Source organism: Grampus griseus (genome assembly GCF_964374135.1).
Source record: "Grampus griseus genome assembly, chromosome: 3".
Lineage (NCBI taxonomy): Eukaryota > Metazoa > Chordata > Mammalia > Artiodactyla > Delphinidae > Grampus > Grampus griseus.
The window spans coordinates 325,764-344,952 of record NC_139019.1 but is presented as its reverse complement, the minus strand read 5'-3'; the positions used below and the strand labels follow the sequence as shown (position 1 = coordinate 344,952).

General features: G+C 63.9%; 1 protein-coding gene across 2 annotated transcripts in view; it reads left to right on the top strand.

Annotated features, from left to right (window-relative positions):
- SLC9A3 (solute carrier family 9 member A3) overlaps positions 1-18,908 on the top strand; it is a gene marked incomplete at both ends in the record, with an annotated part of 35,577 nt that extends 16,669 nt beyond the window's left edge. Inside the window, 15 exons of one of the 2 annotated variants that reach the window (XM_082651080.1) lie at positions 6,914-7,216; positions 9,098-9,258; positions 10,649-10,727; positions 11,364-11,541; positions 12,167-12,387; positions 13,241-13,443; positions 13,922-13,984; positions 14,079-14,149; positions 15,113-15,242; positions 16,404-16,519; positions 17,011-17,140; positions 17,377-17,553; positions 17,685-17,757; positions 18,258-18,371; positions 18,664-18,908. In XM_082651080.1, coding sequence (XP_082507206.1) covers positions 6,914-7,216; positions 9,098-9,258; positions 10,649-10,727; positions 11,364-11,541; positions 12,167-12,387; positions 13,241-13,443; positions 13,922-13,984; positions 14,079-14,149; positions 15,113-15,242; positions 16,404-16,519; positions 17,011-17,140; positions 17,377-17,553; positions 17,685-17,757; positions 18,258-18,371; positions 18,664-18,908 — 2,264 coding nt within the window. Of the gene's footprint in view, positions 1-6,913; positions 7,217-9,097; positions 9,259-10,648; positions 10,728-11,363; positions 11,542-12,166; positions 12,388-13,240; positions 13,444-13,894; positions 13,985-14,078; positions 14,150-15,112; positions 15,243-16,403; positions 16,520-17,010; positions 17,141-17,376; positions 17,554-17,684; positions 17,758-18,257; positions 18,372-18,663 lie in introns of both variants that reach the window. The other variant, XM_082651079.1, reaches the window with a different exon arrangement.
- Positions 18,909-19,189: the final 281 nt, after the last annotated feature.

Below are 19,189 nucleotides of genomic sequence, written 5' to 3'. Positions count from 1 at the left end.
CTTCTTTGTTCTTCAGACTGGATCATTTCTGCTGCCACCTCTATCTGCTGTCAAGCCTATCCAGTGACTTTTTTATTTCGGTGATTGAATTCTTCAATTCTAGAATTCCAGCTTGGTTCTTTTAGATCTCTTCTATTTCAAGGGCCAGCAGACCATGCCCATGGGCTGGCTACCAGTTTTTGTAAATAAAGTTTTATTGGAACGCAGTGGTGTTCATCTGTTTATGTATGTTACGACTGTTTTGTGCTATAGTGGCAGAGCTGAGTAGCTGAAAAACAGCATGTGTAGCCCACAAGCCTAATTTACTATGTGGCTCTTTTAGAAGAAAATTGCCAAATCCTGCTGTATTCCACTGCTGAGATTTACTGTTGTTAATTCATTACAAGCATATTCTCCTTTACATTCTCGAGCATGGTTCTAATAGCGGTTTTTACGTCCTTGTCTGCTAATTCCAACATCTGGATCATCTTGAGGTCTCCACTGATTTATGGATCCCATTTTCCTGTTTCTTCATATGTCTAGTAATTTTGGTTTGTTTCCAGGACACTATGACTGATACATTGTAGAGACTCTGTATTCCGTTACGTTCCTCCGGAGAGCATTGATTTTTGTGGTGGGTGTTGTTGCCACACTGTGGTTTTGCCAGGACTGGACCAAAACTCCAGATGTGTCTCCCTGTGGTGACAGCAGCTGAAACCTCTGAATTTTAGCTTCTGCTGGCAGCTCAGGACCTGCCTCTCTTGTGTGTAATTCAAGGACCAGCCAGAGATTTCAAGAGATCGTGCACAGAATTTGGGGTTTGGCCTCTCAGGCTCTTTCCTTTCTGGGATTTCCCCCCTCTCTTTTCAGCTCCTGTGGTTGCCCTGACCTCTAGCCTCTGATTTTGCAATCCAGTCAGACTGTAGGTTTCTATTTGAGTTTTAGCTGCTCTGCATGGCCCCAGCTGGGACCTGCCCTCTGAAAAAAAGCCATAAAAAAACAAGGAAAAGTGTAGAGCCCATCTGGCGTCTGCCTGCATTTACTCTCTCTTCAGTGTTGTGTTTGTTGTGGGTATTTTTTCCAGAGCTCATGGTCATTACCCAGAGGACAGTTGGCTGGACAACTATGGACAGTGGGTCCATTGCTGAGACAATGGGAGCTACTCCACTGGTGCCCATCCATGAGGTGTGATTGTCATGAATTCTTCTCCCAAGTCTTTAAGTCAGAGCCAATCATGAAACCATAAGAAAGAAAAGCTTAAAATGTGTGCTTCCTTGTATGTGGAGCACTTAGGAGCGGGCTGACACAGAAGAAGGATGGAAAAGCCCCTTGGGGAGAAGGGCACTGTGGGTGGAGTGGGGCTGGCGGCTGCAGACCCAGCTGGCGCTGGGGCCAGGCCACTCACTCATGGCTTCACTTGACAGCGCTCGTTAATTATTATCATTAATGTATATAATTATATGTGACATCACCAGTCACACCTGCTGTGTGGTTGCTGCCTGCCCTGCAGGGGATGGCATCTGGGTGGATGTCTCTGAGCACAGGACGGGGGTCCTCGGGCCAGTGCCTGCCCTGGGAGGGGCTTCGGGGACTCCACGGCGTGACTGTAGAAAGTGCTGGAGAGTCAGCGCTGGGAACTGCGTGTGTGTCTGTGTCCCTGTGTGTGTCTGTGTGTCTCTGTGTCCCTGTGTCTTGTGTCCCTGTGTGTGTCCCTGTGTGTGTCACTGTGTGTGTCTGTGTGTCTCTGTGTCCCTGTGTCACTGTGTCTTGTGTCCCTGTGTGTGTCACTGCATGGGTGTGTCTGTGTGTCTTTGCCCCTGAGTGTGTGACATTTCAGGTCCCACCCAGACCGCTCGTCCCCCCGAGCAGGGGGCTCCCCTGTGCGTCCCAGTGACTTCCCATCCTTCTGCTGGAAGCGTCTCACCGTTCATCTGGTTACTTCGAAGCGGAGCTGGACTGACGGAGGCTCGTGTGTGTTAAAGTAAAACCAAGGGATTTACTGCGCCGCTGCATCGCGTGGACTCAGCTGAATCCGGCCGAGCAGTCCCTGGGGGCGGTGGCCACAGAGGGCCTGACCCTGGGCCCCGGGCTCCCGGCCGCGTTCTGAGGGGCGTGAGGGCCATTGGCAGCGACCTTCCGGTGCCCGCCCTGCCCAGGGCCCCCTCCAGAACGGCGGGCTGGTCGCAGGGCCTCCGGACCTTTACCGTCAGTCCGAGGGTTTGTAATTAGAAGTAAACACACGTGTCTCTGCTCTTACCGTCCTGCAGCCGTGCTTAATTAGCTGTGACTCCCCAGGCCTTGGCGATCAGAGACCCGTGGGCTCGCAAGTCCCTGTTGGGAGGCCCGGCGGGCGGGCAGCTCCGGCCTGGCCTCATGCGGCTCCTCAGGGCCCTGCCGACACGGCGCCCCTGGATCTGTGCTCCACAGAGACTGTGTCCTGTCTCCTGCGGTCGTTGGCGCTCTGCGGGGTCCCGGGTGTGTGTCACGTGCTCCCTGCATCGGCACCCGTAACACTTGTGGGGTCCCAGTCGCCCGTGAAGCTGCTGCCCGTGGGTCTCGGCCTGGCTCTGGCCCCGTGGCGGACGTGCACTTGGGCCCCGCGTGGGCCCTTTACACATAGGGCGCGGGAGTCCCTCGAGGCCTCAGGCGGCCTCCACCCTCCCAGCCTAAGGGTTGGCTTCCCAGCAAATGCGGGCCCCATGGGGAGGGCTGCCCCCGCCACTCGCTTCCCAGGGGCGCGGCCCCAGGACACAGGCCCTCGATGTCCGTGGCCCAGGCTCTGGGTTGGCCGGACGTGGAGGCCCCGGAGCTGCAGGGCCCAAGGTACCGAGGTGGCTGCTCTGAACTGCTTCGCGGGCCCTTCTGTCTTTGGAGGCAAAGGAGGCGAAGGTTGGGAGGGACATCAGGACCCGCGCTGCCGTTGGGGTCTCTTGGCGAGCAGGCCCCCGGCAGGTGTCCCCAGCAGGGGCCGGGGTGCCAAGGGGTGGCGGCGATGAGCCCCTCCACTGTCCTCACAGCTTCCTCAGAAGACCCGGCCGTCCGGGGCCGCGGATGCTGGAAGGAGGGGCCCAGCACGTGCTCTGGCCGCCGTCTCCACCCCGTCATCCCCGCCGTCTCGCAGAAGCTGCGACATGCGTGACTGTCTGTCCTAACCATGCACAGTCCGCGGCCGAAGGAAGGGTCCGGCCCCCAGGGACCTGCCCCACCGGGAGCGGCCTCCCTCCCGGCTGGCGGACAGCGTCCTCAGGCACACATGGGCGCCCAGGCACCTGGAGCTTGGCCCACCAACTCCTAAAACGCCCATTATGGGCTTAATGGCTGAGCCACTAACAGATTGCCATTTAAGATCAATCCAGTCTTCAGTTTAATTAGCTCATTACAATGCGGACTGCCGTCTGATGGTGGTCACGGGAGAGCCGCCTGCGGGCCTGACCGGGCCCAGCTGGCAGGACGGCTCGTGAAGAATTCCCATGAAGCAGAGACCCCGGAGCTCTGGGCGAGGACGGAGAATGGGGCCCCCTGCACACTGCTGTTCCCCCTCCCCCCAGACCAGAAAGACAGACCAGGAGCCAGGGGCCAACCTGATGCCAGCGACCTCGGACCACAGGGGAGGGGCAGCGCCGTCCGCCCCGATCGCTCGCTCGAGGGAAGGCGCGTGGACCCACACAGGCCGCAAGTGCGCGTCAGGCCGTTCCCCCCACACCTGAGAGGCAGAGGATGCGGACGGAGCTGCGTGACACGGGGCGGCAGGGACTGACGCGGAAGCGGGGGGGGAGCGAGGGAGGGAGGAACCCCCTGGAATAAAACGTCACCCAAGAAACAGAAGGAAAGTCTCCGTGGAGCTTTACGTCACAGACAAGGGTCAGAACACAGATTCAGTAAGACAGGAGCTCAAGTTGAGACAATAAAATGGTGCTGGAGATGTCAAGAGCGTTTTCCCAGCTGGGAAAACTGGAAAAGAGCTAACACGGGGAGAGCTGAGCAATAAGCTCGGGACAGCAGGAGCCAGACGAAGGCTTGGAGGCAAAGCACCGGCCGGACGGACGGTCTGAGAGACTGTGGGTGGCAGGCAGGTGGAGGCCGCCGCTGACTCCCTCCTCCCGCACGCTCGCTGGACCCCACGGGCCTCCGCAGTCTGCCCGGAACCGACTGCGAGCAGTGAGCGCGCGGCACACACGTAGTTAGCGCGATGCCCTCGAGGAGCCGGCCCGGCTGCCGCGGGGATGGGGATGCCTCCTCGAAATGCAGGCTGAGCCAACGTCCCCCGTATCAGAGGAAGGAGGAGAATCAGCGCTAAGATATACCCTTGCTACGAGGATGCTCTCAAAGACAAAACATCTTCTGACAACCAGACAGAAAAAGCAAGCAAACTGGCGACCACATGGGAAGAGTAAAGTAAAAACCGGGCTGGTCCGGCCCGTCCCCTGGGTCTGCGGGAGGCTAGGGGCGCAGCCGGGCAGATACCCGCAGACGTGAGAAGGTGGTGCCGACCTCTGGCCCCCAAGGGAGACGGGTGCTGAGACTGTCTGGACGAGGGCCTTGCGGCGGAGGGAACGGTGGGGTCCTGACACCCACAGGGGCTGGAGGGGCCACGCTCACTCGCGGGGTTTCGGGAGCCTTTCTCTCCGGAGTTGGGCAGGTCCTTCCGTTTCAGGACTATTTTTAAATATTTTCTTTGTGAAATTCAAGTAAAGTTAAATTGAACATCAAACCTTCAGTAGAAAACATAGGAGAAAGGAGGGCTTTTTAAAGCATAACACAAAACTCAGAAGCCATGGAGCAGAAGACCAACAGATTTACGTAAACAGGAGACATCTGCACGTAGCAAAACATGAACAAGAAGCTAAGTGACCACACCTTTGAAAGTGAAGATACACCTGCGCCGGTGCGTGACGAGCTGCCCGTCGGTGAGAAAAGTCTGATAACCCAGTGACGCGGCAGCAGGTCCACAGAAAAGGAAGAAATCTCTCCCAACTGGGAAGAGACGCTCAAACCTCACTCAGGATAAGGAAGTCAGGTTAAGATGCCGTCTCCCACCTGCCTGGGATGAGGGACAGGTGACCACCGCCCCCAGACCCCCATGGGCAGGTGAGACGGGCATCTGTGCAGGACACAGGTGAGCGCTCAGTAGGCCCCGCCGTGCACAGAGGTGTGTGTCCCACAGCGCCAGACACAGAGGTCGGAACGGCACGCCCGTCCGTCCACACTGTGTGTGTATATATTTCTTTCTCAATGGGTAAAAAGTTCAAGTCACATTTCCTCCGGGTTTCCAGGGCTTCCTTCCAAGCAAGAGCATCTGGTGTGAAGTCAGCCTGTGTGTCACCCACCCGTTTTGCAGATTAATGAGATGTTCTGGTAACCGGCTGCTATAGAGGAATGGGGGGGGTTGGGACTCCGAGTTCCCCAGGGGCTGAGTTCTGTTGCCGTTGTTAAGGGCCGCCTGCTTCCTCGGCACCTTCCTGCCCCGCTGGCCCCGCGGCTGTCAGAGGAGATTGAGATCCGAGGTCCACTGGGAATGTCTAATCTGGGGAGACGTTCGGCTAAAGACTGAGCACGAGCCCCAGGACCGGAAGCCAGCCCTGGGCCGCCCCCCTCTGCCACCCTGGCAGGGGGCTCGCTAGGGGTCAGCGGTCACTCGTGCTCCGCACCTGGCCCTGGGCCCAATGACCCGCGGTGCTGGCCTCAGCTCCAGGGGCCCCCAGACCAGCGGCCCCCCTGACCCCTCCCTACCCCGCAGGCTTCCACGTGTCCCACAAGGTCACCAGCGTCGTCCCCGAGAGCGCACTGCTCATCGTGCTGGGCCTGGTGGCCAGACCCCCCATTGCCCCCCCGTGGGGTCCCGGCCCCCCTGACCCCTCCCTACCCCGCAGGCTTCCACGTGTCCCACAAGGTCACCGGCGTCGTCCCCGAGAGCGCACTGCTCATCGTGCTGAGCCTGGTGGCCAGACCCCCCATTGCCCCCCCGTGGGGTCCCGGCCGCCCTGACCCCTCCCTACCCCGCAGGCTTCCACGTGTCCCACAAGGTCACCAGCGTCGTCCCCGAGAGCGCACTGCTCATCGTGCTGGGCCTGGTGGCCAGACCCCCCATTGCCCCCCCGTGGGGTCCCGGCCCCCCTGACCCCTCCCTACCCCGCAGGCTTCCACGTGTCCCACAAGGTCACCGGCGTCGTCCCCGAGAGCGCACTGCTCATCGTGCTGAGCCTGGTGGCCAGACCCCCCATTGCCCCCCCGTGGGGTCCCGGCCCCCCTGACCCCTCCCTACCCCGCAGGCTTCCACGTGTCCCACAAGGTCACCGGCGTCGTCCCCGAGAGCGCACTGCTCATCGTGCTGGGCCTGGTGGCCAGACCCCCCATTGCCCCCCCGTGGGGTCCCGGCCCCCCTGACCCCTCCCTACCCCGCAGGCTTCCACGTGTCCCACAAGGTCACCGGCGTCGTCCCCGAGAGCGCACTGCTCATCGTGCTGAGCCTGGTGGCCAGACCCCCCATTGCCCCCCCGTGGGGTCCCGGCCGCCCTGACCCCTCCCTACCCCGCAGGCTTCCACGTGTCCCACAAGGTCACCAGCGTCGTCCCCGAGAGCGCACTGCTCATCGTGCTGGGCCTGGTGGCCAGACCCCCCATTGCCCCCCCGTGGGGTCCCGGCCCCCCTGACCCCTCCCTACCCCGCAGGCTTCCACGTGTCCCACAAGGTCACCGGCGTCGTCCCCGAGAGCGCACTGCTCATCGTGCTGGGCCTGGTGGCCAGACCCCCCATTGCCCCCCCGTGGGGTCCCGGCCCCCCTGACCCCTCCCTACCCCGCAGGCTTCCACCTGTCCCACAAGGTCACCGGCGTCGTCCCCGAGAGCGCACTGCTCATCGTGCTGGGCCTGGTGGCCAGACCCCCCATTGCCCCCCCGTGGGGTCCCGGCCCCCCTGACCCCTCCCTACCCCGCAGGCTTCCACGTGTCCCACAAGGTCACCAGCGTCGTCCCCGAGAGCGCACTGCTCATCGTGCTGGGCCTGGTGCTGGGCGGCATCGTCCTGGCGGCCGACCACATCGCCTCCTTCTCACTCACGCCCACGGTCTTCTTCTTCTACCTGCTGCCGCCCATCGTGCTGGACGCCGGCTACTTCATGCCCAACCGCCTCTTCTTCGGCAACCTGGGCACCATCCTGCTGTACGCCGTCATCGGCACCGTGTGGAACGCGGCCACCACTGGCCTGTCCCTCTACGGCGTCTTCCGCAGCGGCCTGATGGGTGAGTGGGCACTGCCCCCCGACCGGGGGCTCATGGAGGGTCCTGGGGGGTCCTCAGGGCGGGCTCCAGGCAGCCTCGTTTAAGAAAGCCCAGGACGAAGAACACAGACCTTAGGGGGGACGGTGAGCTTAGGGGTCATCAAGAGATGTCACCGGTGGCCGCGTGCCCCTCCTGGCTTGTAAGTCGTCAGTAGCCAGCCCACGCCCGGCCCCAGGCCGAAACACGTGTCCCGCTTGGGAGTAAAGTCTGGTCCGACCAGGTCAGGCAGTGGGTGGCGCAGTGGGAACAACCCAGCTGCTGTCCCGCCCCCTTGGCGGGGAGATGGGGTCCAGCCTCAGTCCCCCCATCTCCAAGAGGCCAGGGAAAGAGGAGGAGGCCCCTGTGGCAGAGGCTGGCATCCCAGTCCCACGATCGTGGAGCCCAGGTAAACCTGAACCTGAGCAGAAGGTTTGGGTGTCATTTCTACGCAAACCGGCAGGGAAGAGCCGCGCCAGCTTCTCCTCTGTCACCGTGGCGTCTGCGTCTCCTGCTCCCCCACCCCCGCTGGTGCTTCCTGCCGGCTGGTTACTAACCTCGGCCCTGGCATACCTCAGAGGTGCACCCCACCCACCTGGGAGCTGGCCATTATCCACCGGGGAAACCGGAGCAGGTGGGGCCTGGGCTCACCTGAGGCCTCGCACAGATGTGCCCGATTGCACAGCCCTAAATGCAGCCCGTCCCGGCGTGGCTACGGCCGCCCCTATTCGCCTCCGGGCTCTGCAGTTTGAGCTCCTGGCATCGGGGACCACTGGAGGTGGGTGTCGGCACCCCGGGCGCCAGTCCACACTCAGCCTTGGCCTCAGACACTTCCACCAGCTGAACCAGACCCAGGGCCAGGCCCTCTGACTGAAGGAAGGGCACCCCCGAGCCCCACGGTGGGGCTCACGACCTACCTTGAAGTCGCAGTGACAAGACTATTAAGAAACAGGGGCCGAAGGTCCCCCGTGGGGAGGAGTCACCTCGGGACTCTGTCCTCACCCCGTGGGGAGCACGCGCCTCCGCGAGCCCTCGCTGCCGTCCGGCATCACCCCCAGGCCCGGCCGGGAAGCCCACGAAGGCTGGCGTGAGGCCGCACGCGCCCGGCCAGGCCTCCCAGGCGCCTGAGCCGCAGGGGCCGTGTGGGTGCGATTAGACTGCTTTCATCGGCGGCGCCTTAGGCAGTTGGGACAATCTAAGGCCATCGGGCCACCTCCAGCTCCCGGGCCCAAGGGTAGGTCTTGGGGTTTGGAACGGGCATTCCTGCTCCTCGAGGGCGCACAGCTGTCTGAGGCCTGTGCTCAGCCCTTGTGACACAGCTGGTCAAGGCCGGGTGTCAGCCAAGGTCATGGAGCAGAGCAGCGCCCAGGGGACAGCCAGAGCCGGGGCCCTGCCGCCTGGAGAGCAGCGGTGGGTCTCTGCTGAGCGGCGGCCGGGCTCCAGGCTCGGAGGTGTGGCCCAAGGCCAGGGTGCGCCTCCGAGGAAGGGTCACCTGGGGGGCGTCTGGGCACAGCGGCCCAGCGCCCAGAAGCTCTGGGCCATAGACAGGCCCTGCAGGTGGGCAAGGCCGTGGCAGAAATGAGGTACTGGAACACACAGCCTGGCGGCCCTGAGCCCACAGTGCGGTCCCGGGACCTTCCTGGCAGGGCTGGTGGGTGGTGGACTGACCCGCCAGGGAGGAGGGCAGGCTGCTCCCCCCCACCGGGCTCTCCTGCCTGGGACGCTGCCCCCCCCCACCAGGACTCTCCTGCCTGTGAGGCTGCCCCCCCACCCCGGCTCTCCTGCCTGGGACGCTGCCCACCCCCCCGGCTCTCCTGCCTGGGAGGCTGCCCCCCGGGCTCCCCCCAACGGCCCCTCGTCTTCCAGGAGACCTGAACATCGGGCTGCTGGACTTCCTCCTGTTCGGCAGTCTGATCGCCGCCGTGGACCCAGTGGCTGTCCTGGCCGTGTTTGAGGAGGTGCACGTCAACGAGGTGCTGTTCATCATCGTGTTCGGGGAGTCGCTGCTCAACGACGCCGTCACCGTGGTGAGCGCAAGCGGGAGGAAGGCACCTGCCTCTCGGGGCCTCTGCGCGCGCCCCGCCAGCGCCTCTGCCGCGCTGTCCTGCTCCAGGGCCTCCTAACTCAGAATGACCGGCGGCTTTAGTCAGATTGTCTGGTTCTTAGAGCCCACTTCACACCTTCGCAGTTAGCGACTTTGCTGCTGAAATCCCACGAGCACTGTTCCCAGCTTTGGGCCCCGGCTGGGGCCCCCATTCCTGATTGTGGAATCGGTGGACGATCACAGTCTCACGGGGACCACGGAGGGGAATCAGCTGCGCTGCTGGGAGCCCGCGACCCTGGCGGCCGGCAGGGGCCCACGTCAGCTCCGTGCGGGGTGGACAGAGGTGCAGGAAACGGGAGGCGGCTGTGACTGGACGTCGGCGTCCTCCGCGACACCGGGCCGCGGGCTCCGGGGCAGTGAGGTCCCGGGCGGGGGCAGCGCAGAGCCGCCTGCCTTCCCCGCATCGGCCGGCGGAGCGTCTGAGCGCCAGCCCGCTGGCACCTGGCCCGCGGATTCGCAGACACAGCAGACGTGCGGTCTCCCCTTTGCTCTTAAAGCCCCATGCTTTCGTGTCTCGTAGAAGCGGGAACTTCTGCCCGAGCCAGGGAGCTCTTCACCTGACCCCTCTGTGAGGTTCATCTCCCCAGGACCCCCATTCCCGTAAAGAAGCGGGGCGGCTGTGGTCTGGTCCCGTGGCCTTCACGGCTGCGCCACGCCCCCCAGTCCCTGTGCGTCGGCACTGCGTGGGTTTCCTTCTGGGAGCACAGCTTTGCAACCCGCCCCTTGAGGGCCCTCTCCCCCGCTGGAGAGCACAGACTTGGGAGCACAGGGACAGGTTTCTTCCCTAGGGCCCTGCAGCCCACCCCGGGCTGCCCCTTGGGCCCCTGCCCCAGACGTGGAGCCCCCGCATCATTTAGGAGCTCAGAGAGCACGGCAGCGCCCACTCCCGAGGCCTAGGATGAGGTGTTGGGTGTTCATCTCAACGTCTTGGCGGGATAAGGTTTAAATGTCAACAGGCAAAGATGCCCCGGGTGCCACCCCACAGTCAGGGCCCAACATCGCAACAAAGTCGCTGACGATGAAACTCTGGGTTTGTCCTGGGAAATGAAGTCGAGGATTGTCACCTTGGGCTGGCTTCGTGGTCGCCCTGCTTAGCCGACGGTGGGAAAGGCCAGGTTTTCTCTGAAGGTTCTCGCTCCTTCCAGGCTGCTCTCCTGCCCCCAGACCCCACACTGCTGCCGGGACGATTTCCTCCTGGGGGTTTTCGGTTTCCGTCCACACGGCTGCCACAGTCTTCTGACTCAGCTCAAGTTCCACAGGGCCTGGGGCCCGAGGCAGGGCTGATGGTGTCCCGTCTGCCTCTGTCCCCCCAGGTCCTGTACAACGTGTTCGAATCTTTCGTGACGCTGGGTGGTGACAAGGTGACTGGCGTGGACTGCGCGAAAGGAATAGGTGGGTGACTGGCGGGGCCACGCATCAGGGGAGAGCTGGGGCCGGTCTCTTCTCCAGAACATGGGCCCCTCAGGGCGGTGTCTGTGACGGCCTGGGACCCACAGCCCGGGGAGGAAACGGCGTTTCCACTTCCAAGTCTCGGCCACAGGTCCCTCCCTCCCCCACGTGTTTCACTGGCACGATTTGATCAGGCCCCAGGCACCCTGGCCGGCAAGGGTCATCGCCCCATCAGGCCCAACAGGAGGCCGTGGATCCCGTATCCTGGGGGTCCCGGGCATTTCTCTGGGCAGGGACAGTGACAGTGGGCTGTCCCTGCGGGCCCAGGACCCAGTCCTTGCTGCCAATGCTCTGCACAAGGGCTCCTGGTCGCAGTGCTGCCTCCACGGGGGGGCAGCCAGGCCTCCCTCGGGCGCAGGGCTGTCCCCTCCCCAGCTGTCCCTGTGGAGGTTGGAGCCGACGCCCAGCCTGTCTCTGTCCTCCGAGAGAATCAGCCTCTTGTTCGCTGAGCTGCCGGTGCCTCGGGGGGTCAGCGGGAGACCTCAACAAGGAGCGGTCCGGAGGCCGGCGGCCAGCTCGCCTACGCCGCGGCCACAAAGGGCCATTCAGGGGCCAGCGGCAGCGTCCTTGCCCTTGCAGTGTCCTTCTTCGTGGTGAGCCTGGGGGGCACGCTGGTGGGGGTCGTCTTCGCCTTCCTGCTCTCGCTGGTGACGCGCTTCACCAAGCACGTGCGCATCATCGAGCCCGGCTTCGTGTTCGTCCTCTCCTACCTGTCCTACCTCACGTCAGAGATGCTGTCCCTGTCGGCCATCCTGGCGTGAGTCCTCGCTTGCTGGTGGGCCACAGCCTCGGGGTCCCGGGCCCTGGGGGGCGGGGTGACGGCCCCCACGCGCCAGGCAGACCCGCCCAGGGGAGGAGTGGCCCATCCCCCGCCAGCTCTGCTTGGCCCACTTCCCCACGCTGAGTGGGAGCTCACTGTGGGCGCCAAGAATTTGATCTATTTCATCCTTCCAGTAAGGAGTTGGTGTTTTCACAGAACTGTCAGGGGCTGCCTCACCTGCTCTGAGCAGAGAAAGGGCCCACACGCAGCCCCTCCCGGCGGCTCTGAGTCTCAGAGCTGGCCCACTTTGGGGTGGGGACAGAGCTGGCCCACTTTGGGGTGGGGACAGAAAATGCGCTCCCCCGCAGCGCAGGGCCCAGGCCTCCAGAGGCCGTAAGCAGCGTCGGGGCGCGGGGGCCCACACGCCCAGTGCAGGGCACCGAGTCCTTAGGAGGAGCCCTGTGCTCACGAAGAGGAGGGCTGACCTGTGGGGCGGACGTTTACCTGCGCCGCAGAGGCCCTGAGGTGCCGCCTGCCCGGAGACGGGCCCTTAGCCCCACGGGGGTCCGGTGGGAGCTGAGCCTCGGCCCGAGACCTCACGGTGGGCCGGCCCGTCCCGCAGCATCACCTTCTGCGGCATCTGCTGTCAGAAGTACGTGAAAGCCAACATCTCGGAGCAGTCCGCCACCACGGTGCGCTACGCCATGAAGATGCTGGCCAGCGGGGCCGAGACCATCATCTTCATGTTCCTGGGCATCTCGGCCGTGGACCCTCTCATCTGGAAGTGGAACACAGCTTTCGTGCTGCTCACACTGGTCTTCATCTCTGTGTACCGGGCCATTGGTGAGGGGGCGGGGGGCATGGGGGGCACTGGAGGGAAGATGGGGATGACGGGGGCATGGGGACCACGGGGATGGTGGCAGGATGAGGGGACACAGTCGGCCAATGGCAGGGATTGGTTGCAGGGAGTCTGTGGAGCCCCGGACATGCTTTTGCCCCTAGCCCCCAGCCCCCCAGCCCCATGAGTGGCAGGTTCAAGAGACCCTGGGGAGCCTCAGGCTGGCCTGGCCACTGGCCCTCCTCAGTGAAGGGGCAGGCCTCCTCACGACCTTGTAGCCTCACAACAGAAATAGGACAACCTAGAGGTCAGAGTGGAAGGTTCCAGCACCCCACGTGGCTTCCCACTGACTCACTCTGGTGTGGCCACTCGGGGACAGCATCAGTCACCATGGCACGTGAGAGGCAGGACCCTTGCTGCCCGCACCCAGCTCAGGTCCCTGGTCCCTGGTGTGCGGCGCTGACCCAGGGCCAGGGAGGGGAGGAGACAAGAGGCGGTCCGGGTGGCCCCCACGCGCTCTGCCCACAGTCACTGAACTGCGGGCTCCAGGGAGCAGATGCTCTGCGGGCAGGTGGCATCTGGTCCTGGAGCTGCTGGGCAGTTCCACCCGTGGTCACAGTGAGGCCTGAGAACTTCCAGAGCTGCTGGGAGCAGAGCTGCGGGGTGTGCGGAGGTTGGCTGGTGGCCCAGAGGGCAGGGGCCTGGGTCCAAAGTGGACAAAGGGACTTGCGGGGAGGGGGCTGCAGGGTGGAGTTTCCTGGTCCCACGTGCAGAATGCGGCTGCAAGGAGGGCCTCGGCAGGGATGGAAGGGCTGCGTCCCCCTCCCAGAAGTGCTGAGCGCACGCTGGACCCTGCAGGTGTCGTCCTGCAGACCTGGGTTCTGAACCGGTACCGGATGGTGCAGCTGGAGATCATAGACCAGGTGGTCATGTCCTACGGCGGCCTCCGCGGGGCCGTGGCTTATGCCCTGGTGGTCCTTCTGGACGAGAACAAGGTCAAGGAGAAGAACCTGTTCGTCAGCACCACCATCATCGTCATCTTTTTCACTGTCATCTTCCAGGTACTGTGCCCTCCCCTCCCATAGTGGGCGGGACCCACTCTCACAGGCTCCAGGCCCAGCTGGGTTTGATAATTTTAGTAACTAGGAGAAGTTTTGTAGGTTTCCACGTGGCCCCACTGGGGATGCAGCGCGACTTGCCCTAAAAACGTCCTTCCTCGGTCCTTGCTGGTTAACGAAACCCCAGTTAGTATTTCATTGACCAGACACGCCCGGGAAGGGCCCCACATCGCCTTGCTTTTGGCTAATCTGAGGAGCCGGCCAGGGGCCTCCGAGGGTGTCCGGTGACCCGCAGGTGGCAGGGGCTCCTTCCCGCCGGGAGGTGGGCACGGACCACCTGGAGCCTGGCTAAGGGGCGGCTCCTTCCTGCCCATGCGGGTGTGGGTGGGTGCTGGCTTGGTGGGCCACAGTGGGGCCTGCCCCAGCCTCAGGGTCCGGGTGCCCTGTCTTCTAGGGCCTGACCATCAAGCCCCTGGTGCAGTGGCTGAAGGTGAAGAGAAGTGAACAGCGAGACCCCAAGCTCAACGAGAAGCTGCATGGCCGGGTAGGGGGAGTGGGGAGAGGAGAGGAGGGAGGGGGAGGGGGGGAGGGACGGGTCTGTCCAGGTGATGCTGACCCACTTGCCTTTCCTCCCAAAGGCTTTTGACCACATCCTCTCAGCCATCGAGGACATATCAGGGCAAATTGGACACAATTATCTCAGAGATAAGTAAGTGGCTGGAGTGGCCCCGACCCAACTGCAACAGGAAAATTCAGAGGCACGTTTGTCTCGGCTGTTAACTGATGACTCGGGACCCCCAGGCTATAGAAGGAATCTCTGGCATCACCACAACCCTAACCCCACAAAGCCCTAGTGACCTAAGAATACTGCCCTCAAAGGCGCCAGAAGCCACTTGCCCACTTGTCTGGGTCCCCCCCTCCCCCTCCTGCCCCTTCGGCCGCTGGAGCTCCCTCCTCCCCCAAAGCCCACTGCTCCTCCTAGAATCCCTCTCCTTCTTTTCCTGGGAACCCCCTTCCCTCCTTTAGATCCCCTCCTCCCCCTGGGCACCCCTGTCCCCCCATGTCCACTGTGCCCATTCAAGTCTGGCCCAGCCACCTCCTTTTCTGACCCAAATAACCCAAATATTCTATTTGTGTTGGAGTTAAAGCCTCCTTCTGGGCAGGCTAGTTCTCTAAGTGTGAGAGCTCAGGGGGCTTCTCCCAGCCTACCACTGGTGCAGGTAAAATGCACCCCGGGCACTGCAGCCAGAGCCCCGGCCCCGCCCCTGCCGGCCCACCCCGCCCTCCACCCATCTTCCTGGAGGGTTAGGCAGTCACGGGCAAACTGCTTGCAACGTGGCATTAGAGGAGAAGGTGTAATCCCACTTTTACGCACAGCACGCTAATGACCACGCTGCCGTGACAGGAAGGTAGGAGCGACGCACACGACAGGGAGGCAGGGGTCAGGTGGCAGCACGGAGGCGTTTGCGTCCTTTCTTTCAAAGCTCGCCTGTGTGGTTGTCACAGGAAATGGAAATCAAGGTGTCCCGCCCCAGCAGCCAAACACGGTCCATCCCGAGTCCGGATGGTGGGAGGGGGCCCCTGCTCCCCACAAACGCCACCAGCGCCCCTCTGTCCTGGGGCCTCACCCAGGCCCTGCCGAGCGCTGACAGCTATTGGTTTGGCCCCCCAGGTGGTCCAATTTTGATAGGAAGTTCCTCAGCAAAATCCTTATGAGAAGGTCAGCCCAGAAATCACGAGACCGGATCCTGAATGTTTTCCACGAGCTCAACCTGAAGGACGCCATCAGCTACGTGGCTGAGGTACCAGACGTCTCATCTGCTCGTTTTGTTGCAGTCGGGGTTGAAGCAAGACAGACACACGTGTGGACAGCTGCTGGGGTCCTGCACCCCGAGGTCCCGGGGTGGGGCTGGGGCAGCTGGCGGGCGACGCACGGCCTTCTCGAGGCCTTAGCCGCGAGCTCACCTGAGCTCCCAGGTCCTCAGGCACTCCCGAGGATGGCTCATGTCACAGCCCCCAGTCTGTGGCACTGGTGGGTCTGAGATCGCAAACCCCAATGTGCACAAGCTCCAGGCTCCAGCAGGGGTGAGGCCAGGGGATGGAAGCTACTGGAAGGACGGTCGTCTGCACCTCCGACCCTGGCTGAGAACGTGCAGCGCACGAATCCCGCCCCTGTGACTGCGACGCCTCCGAGGCCTCGCAGCCTGAACGGGGCTGGGAAGGTGGGAGGTGTTCTCCTGGGGGTGTCCCCCTCTGCTGGCCGCACCCTCTCTCCCGGGGACCCTCCGCGGCCTCCAGTCCCCAGGAGGTAACACAGGCTCCCAGCAGGGCGCCAGCCTCCCCTCCACCCGCTGCTGCAACGTCAGTGCCTGTGACCCAGGCCTGTGGGCGCCTCCCTGCTCAGACCAGACGGGGTGGCATGTCCCCCCAGGCTGTGCCTGTGAGCGGTGGCCTCTGGCAGGCCCGCCCGCAGCATCCGCTCTGCCGTGGCGGGGTGGCCCCCGCCCGGCCACCCTTCCCGGCTCCACCCCCCTCTCCTAGAGCACCCCAGCACACGGCGCCGCACCCCGCTCGGCAGTGTGACTACTGTTGCCCCAGGGCTCTGCTCCGTGTGGTTTTAATCTGATTCTGGAGGCCTGGGGATTCCCTTCTGGGGTAAACGAGGGCAGCTGGTCTGGAGCCCCCAGTGGGGACAGGGCCACCTTCCCAATCCCGGGGGGATTCGTAGTGTCTTCCCGACACTCCCCGAGGTGCACCAAGGCGCCGTGTCCTTCGCACGATCGTCTGCGAGCCGTCCAGCTCCAGCACGGTCCCCACCATGGCTTCCAGGGCCTCGGCTCTCCCGTGGCTGCAAGGTGCCTGGGGGCCAGCGCACAGCACCTCGCGGCAGCTGGGGCCCTCTGGCTGCACCCGGCTCTCTGCAACCAGGCCGTGGGTGCTGATGAGGCCGCCACCTCCTGCAGGGAGAGCGCCGCGGGTCCCTGGCCTTCATCCGCTCCCCCAGCACGGACAACATGGTCAACGTGGACTTCAGTACCCCGCGCCCCTCGACCGTGGAGGCCTCCATCTCCTACCTGCTGTACGTGCCCCAGGGCTGCCACGGGCCAGGCGCTCCCCGGGCCCCCCGACCAAGCCGCAGGCACCAGCAGTGGGCACGCTGGGGCTCCTGGCACGGAGCGGAGGGAGCGTGGGAAGGGGGCCAGGGCCCCCGCACCAGATTCCCCCGTAGTGTCAGTCGGTGCTGGTGGTGGCACTGATGCAGAGGCAGCACGGCAGGGCCGGGCGGCAGATTTAAGGCCGGAGGCCTCACTGGGAGTGCCCCCTCCCCCGCCACGAAAGACAGGGCCACCGGTCCTGGATTTCAGGCCTCCGGCCTCTGCTCCGCCGGGGTGCTTGACTGGGGCTTGCGGCCAGCTTAGGGCTATTCTGGACATCACCCGCCGGCAGCCATGTGCCGGAGAGAAGGTCGGGGTTTTGGAGGGGCGGGTGCACTGCTAGGAGGCCGAGAAGCCCTTGGGGGGACGGCCCCCAGGGTGCGTCGCAGCGTGCACTCACTGAGGCCCCGCACAGGAGGGAGAACGCCAGCGCGGTGCGCCTGGACATGCAGTCCCTGGAGCAGAGGCGACAGAGCATCCGCGACACGGAGGACATGACCACTCACCACACGCTGCAGCAGTACCTGTACAAGCCCCGGCAGGAGGTGGGCATGCCCGGACCCCTCCCGCCAGAGCCTAGGGGCGGGGCAGCATTCTCCCTGCGCCCCCCACCCCCACCCCGCCCCAGACAAGGCGGGTCCTTGCTTGGTGCAAGACGGCTCCAGCAGGCCGGGAGGGGGCAGGGGAGGGTCGGGGCTCAGTCCCCGGGCTCACGTCCGGGGGCAGCCCTGGCCCTGCGGACACCACCAGCTGTGACTGTCCGGCCCCCCTTTTCCCCCAGTACAAACATCTCTACAGTCGACACGAGCTAACTGTGGACGAGGACGAGACGCAGGACAAGGAGATCTTCCGCCGGACCATGCGGAGACGCCTGGAGTCCTTCAAGTCGGCCAAGCTGGGCGTCAGCCCGCACAAGAAGGCCTCGAAGCTGCTCAAGAGGGAGCGCGTCCAGAAGCGGGTGAGGGCGCCATGCTTGGGCTAGCCTCACCGAGGGGGGTGCCCCGGCGGCAGGGCCGGGGGTCTCCCGGGGGGTGGACAGGCGGATCGGGCACGACCCAGAGCTGTGAGCAGTTTCCTTCTGTTTCTCAGAGAAACAGCAGCATTCCCAACGGGAAACTGCCGATGGTGAGCCCCCTGCACGATCTCACCATCAAGGAGAAAGGTACGGCTGGGCCGCGGCAGCAACGCTGGTCAGCGGGGACTCAGGAACGCGCGAGGGGCAGGCGGGTGCAGAGCGCTGTCCTTCCAGGGAGACCCTTCCCCTCGGCACGCAGGACCCTCCTGCACAGGCTGCTGCCCTGCTCTTCCCGCTGCAGCCGCTCTGGCGCGCAGTGCCCTGGAGCTGGGCTCCGCATCCCCTTCCCCTGTGGCCACGTGGTCCCAGCCCCTCCCTTCCAGCTCGCCCCCGTCCTCAGAAAGGCCAAGTGTGGCTGGGGGGGGGGCAGCGGGAACCCCCGGTGTGGTTCTCTTTGCCCAGCCCCGTGCTGGTGCGACCCTGAGGGCACCGCCGTCCGTGAGCTGCCCAGAGGCTGCTGGGTGAGGTGGAGGCAACGACAGCACTCGGGCTCGGCAGGCCGGTCCGGAGCGCCGGTCAAGAGCGCGGGACGAGGTCATCTGCGCCTCCAGCCTGTTCCCCTCATGCTGCCCCTTCCCTGCCACCAGATTTGGAACTTTCAGACCCTGAGGAAGCCCCCAGCTATGATGCCGAGGAGGTGAGCAGGGGGATCGAGTTCCTGGCGAGCATCACGCAGGACGCAGCGACAGACTCCCCCTCAGGTGAGGGGACGGCCCTCTGCCACCCCAGAAACGATCACTGGCGGGAGGGCCGGGCAGTGGAGCGCTGGGTCCATGTGGCGCACGGTTGTGGGCAGCAGGCCGAGGCCTCTGCTCTGAAATAAGGGAGAGCGAGAGCCGGTGGCCCCCAAAGGCCCGTGACCCTGACCTTCCAGGTGACCTTCCAGGTTGTGGCTGCCCGCCGGAAGAGCTGGTGTCTGACGCCAGGGCAGCGCCCTCCCCTCTGCCCTTGGGTGTGCCTGGGGAGCTGATGAGCCGCTGCCCTTTCTCCTAGGAATTGACAACCCCGTGTTCTCCCCGGACGAGGACCCCGGCATCCTCTCTGCGGTGCCACCCTGGCTGTCTCCTGGGGAGACGGTGGTGCCCTCCCAGAGGGCCCGCGTGCAGATCCCCCACTCTCCCAGCAACTTCCACCGCCTGGCACCCTTCCGCCTCAGCGGCAAGTCCGTGGACTCCTTCCTGCTGGCCGACGGCCCCGAGGAGCAGCCCCGCGCCCCGCCCAACTCCACACCCATGTAACTGGTCCCTCTAACCCCGCCTCTCTCCTCTGCTCCTCTCGCAGCGCCCGCCTCCTCCCGCCTGGACCTGAGTTTCTGCACACTCTCTCCGGCAGCTGCCTGCCTCCTTCTAAGCCTGTTCTCACAAGCCTCTTGTTCCAGCGCACGTTTCTTAAAAGACCCATCTGACTTCCTGCTTCTCCAACCGAGCGGGGTGGGGGATCACTGCTGTCGAAGGACGTGACTGTTTTAGGCTGTCGGTTAGGAGAACGTGAGCTCAGAGCGGGCGGGGCACAGGGGAGG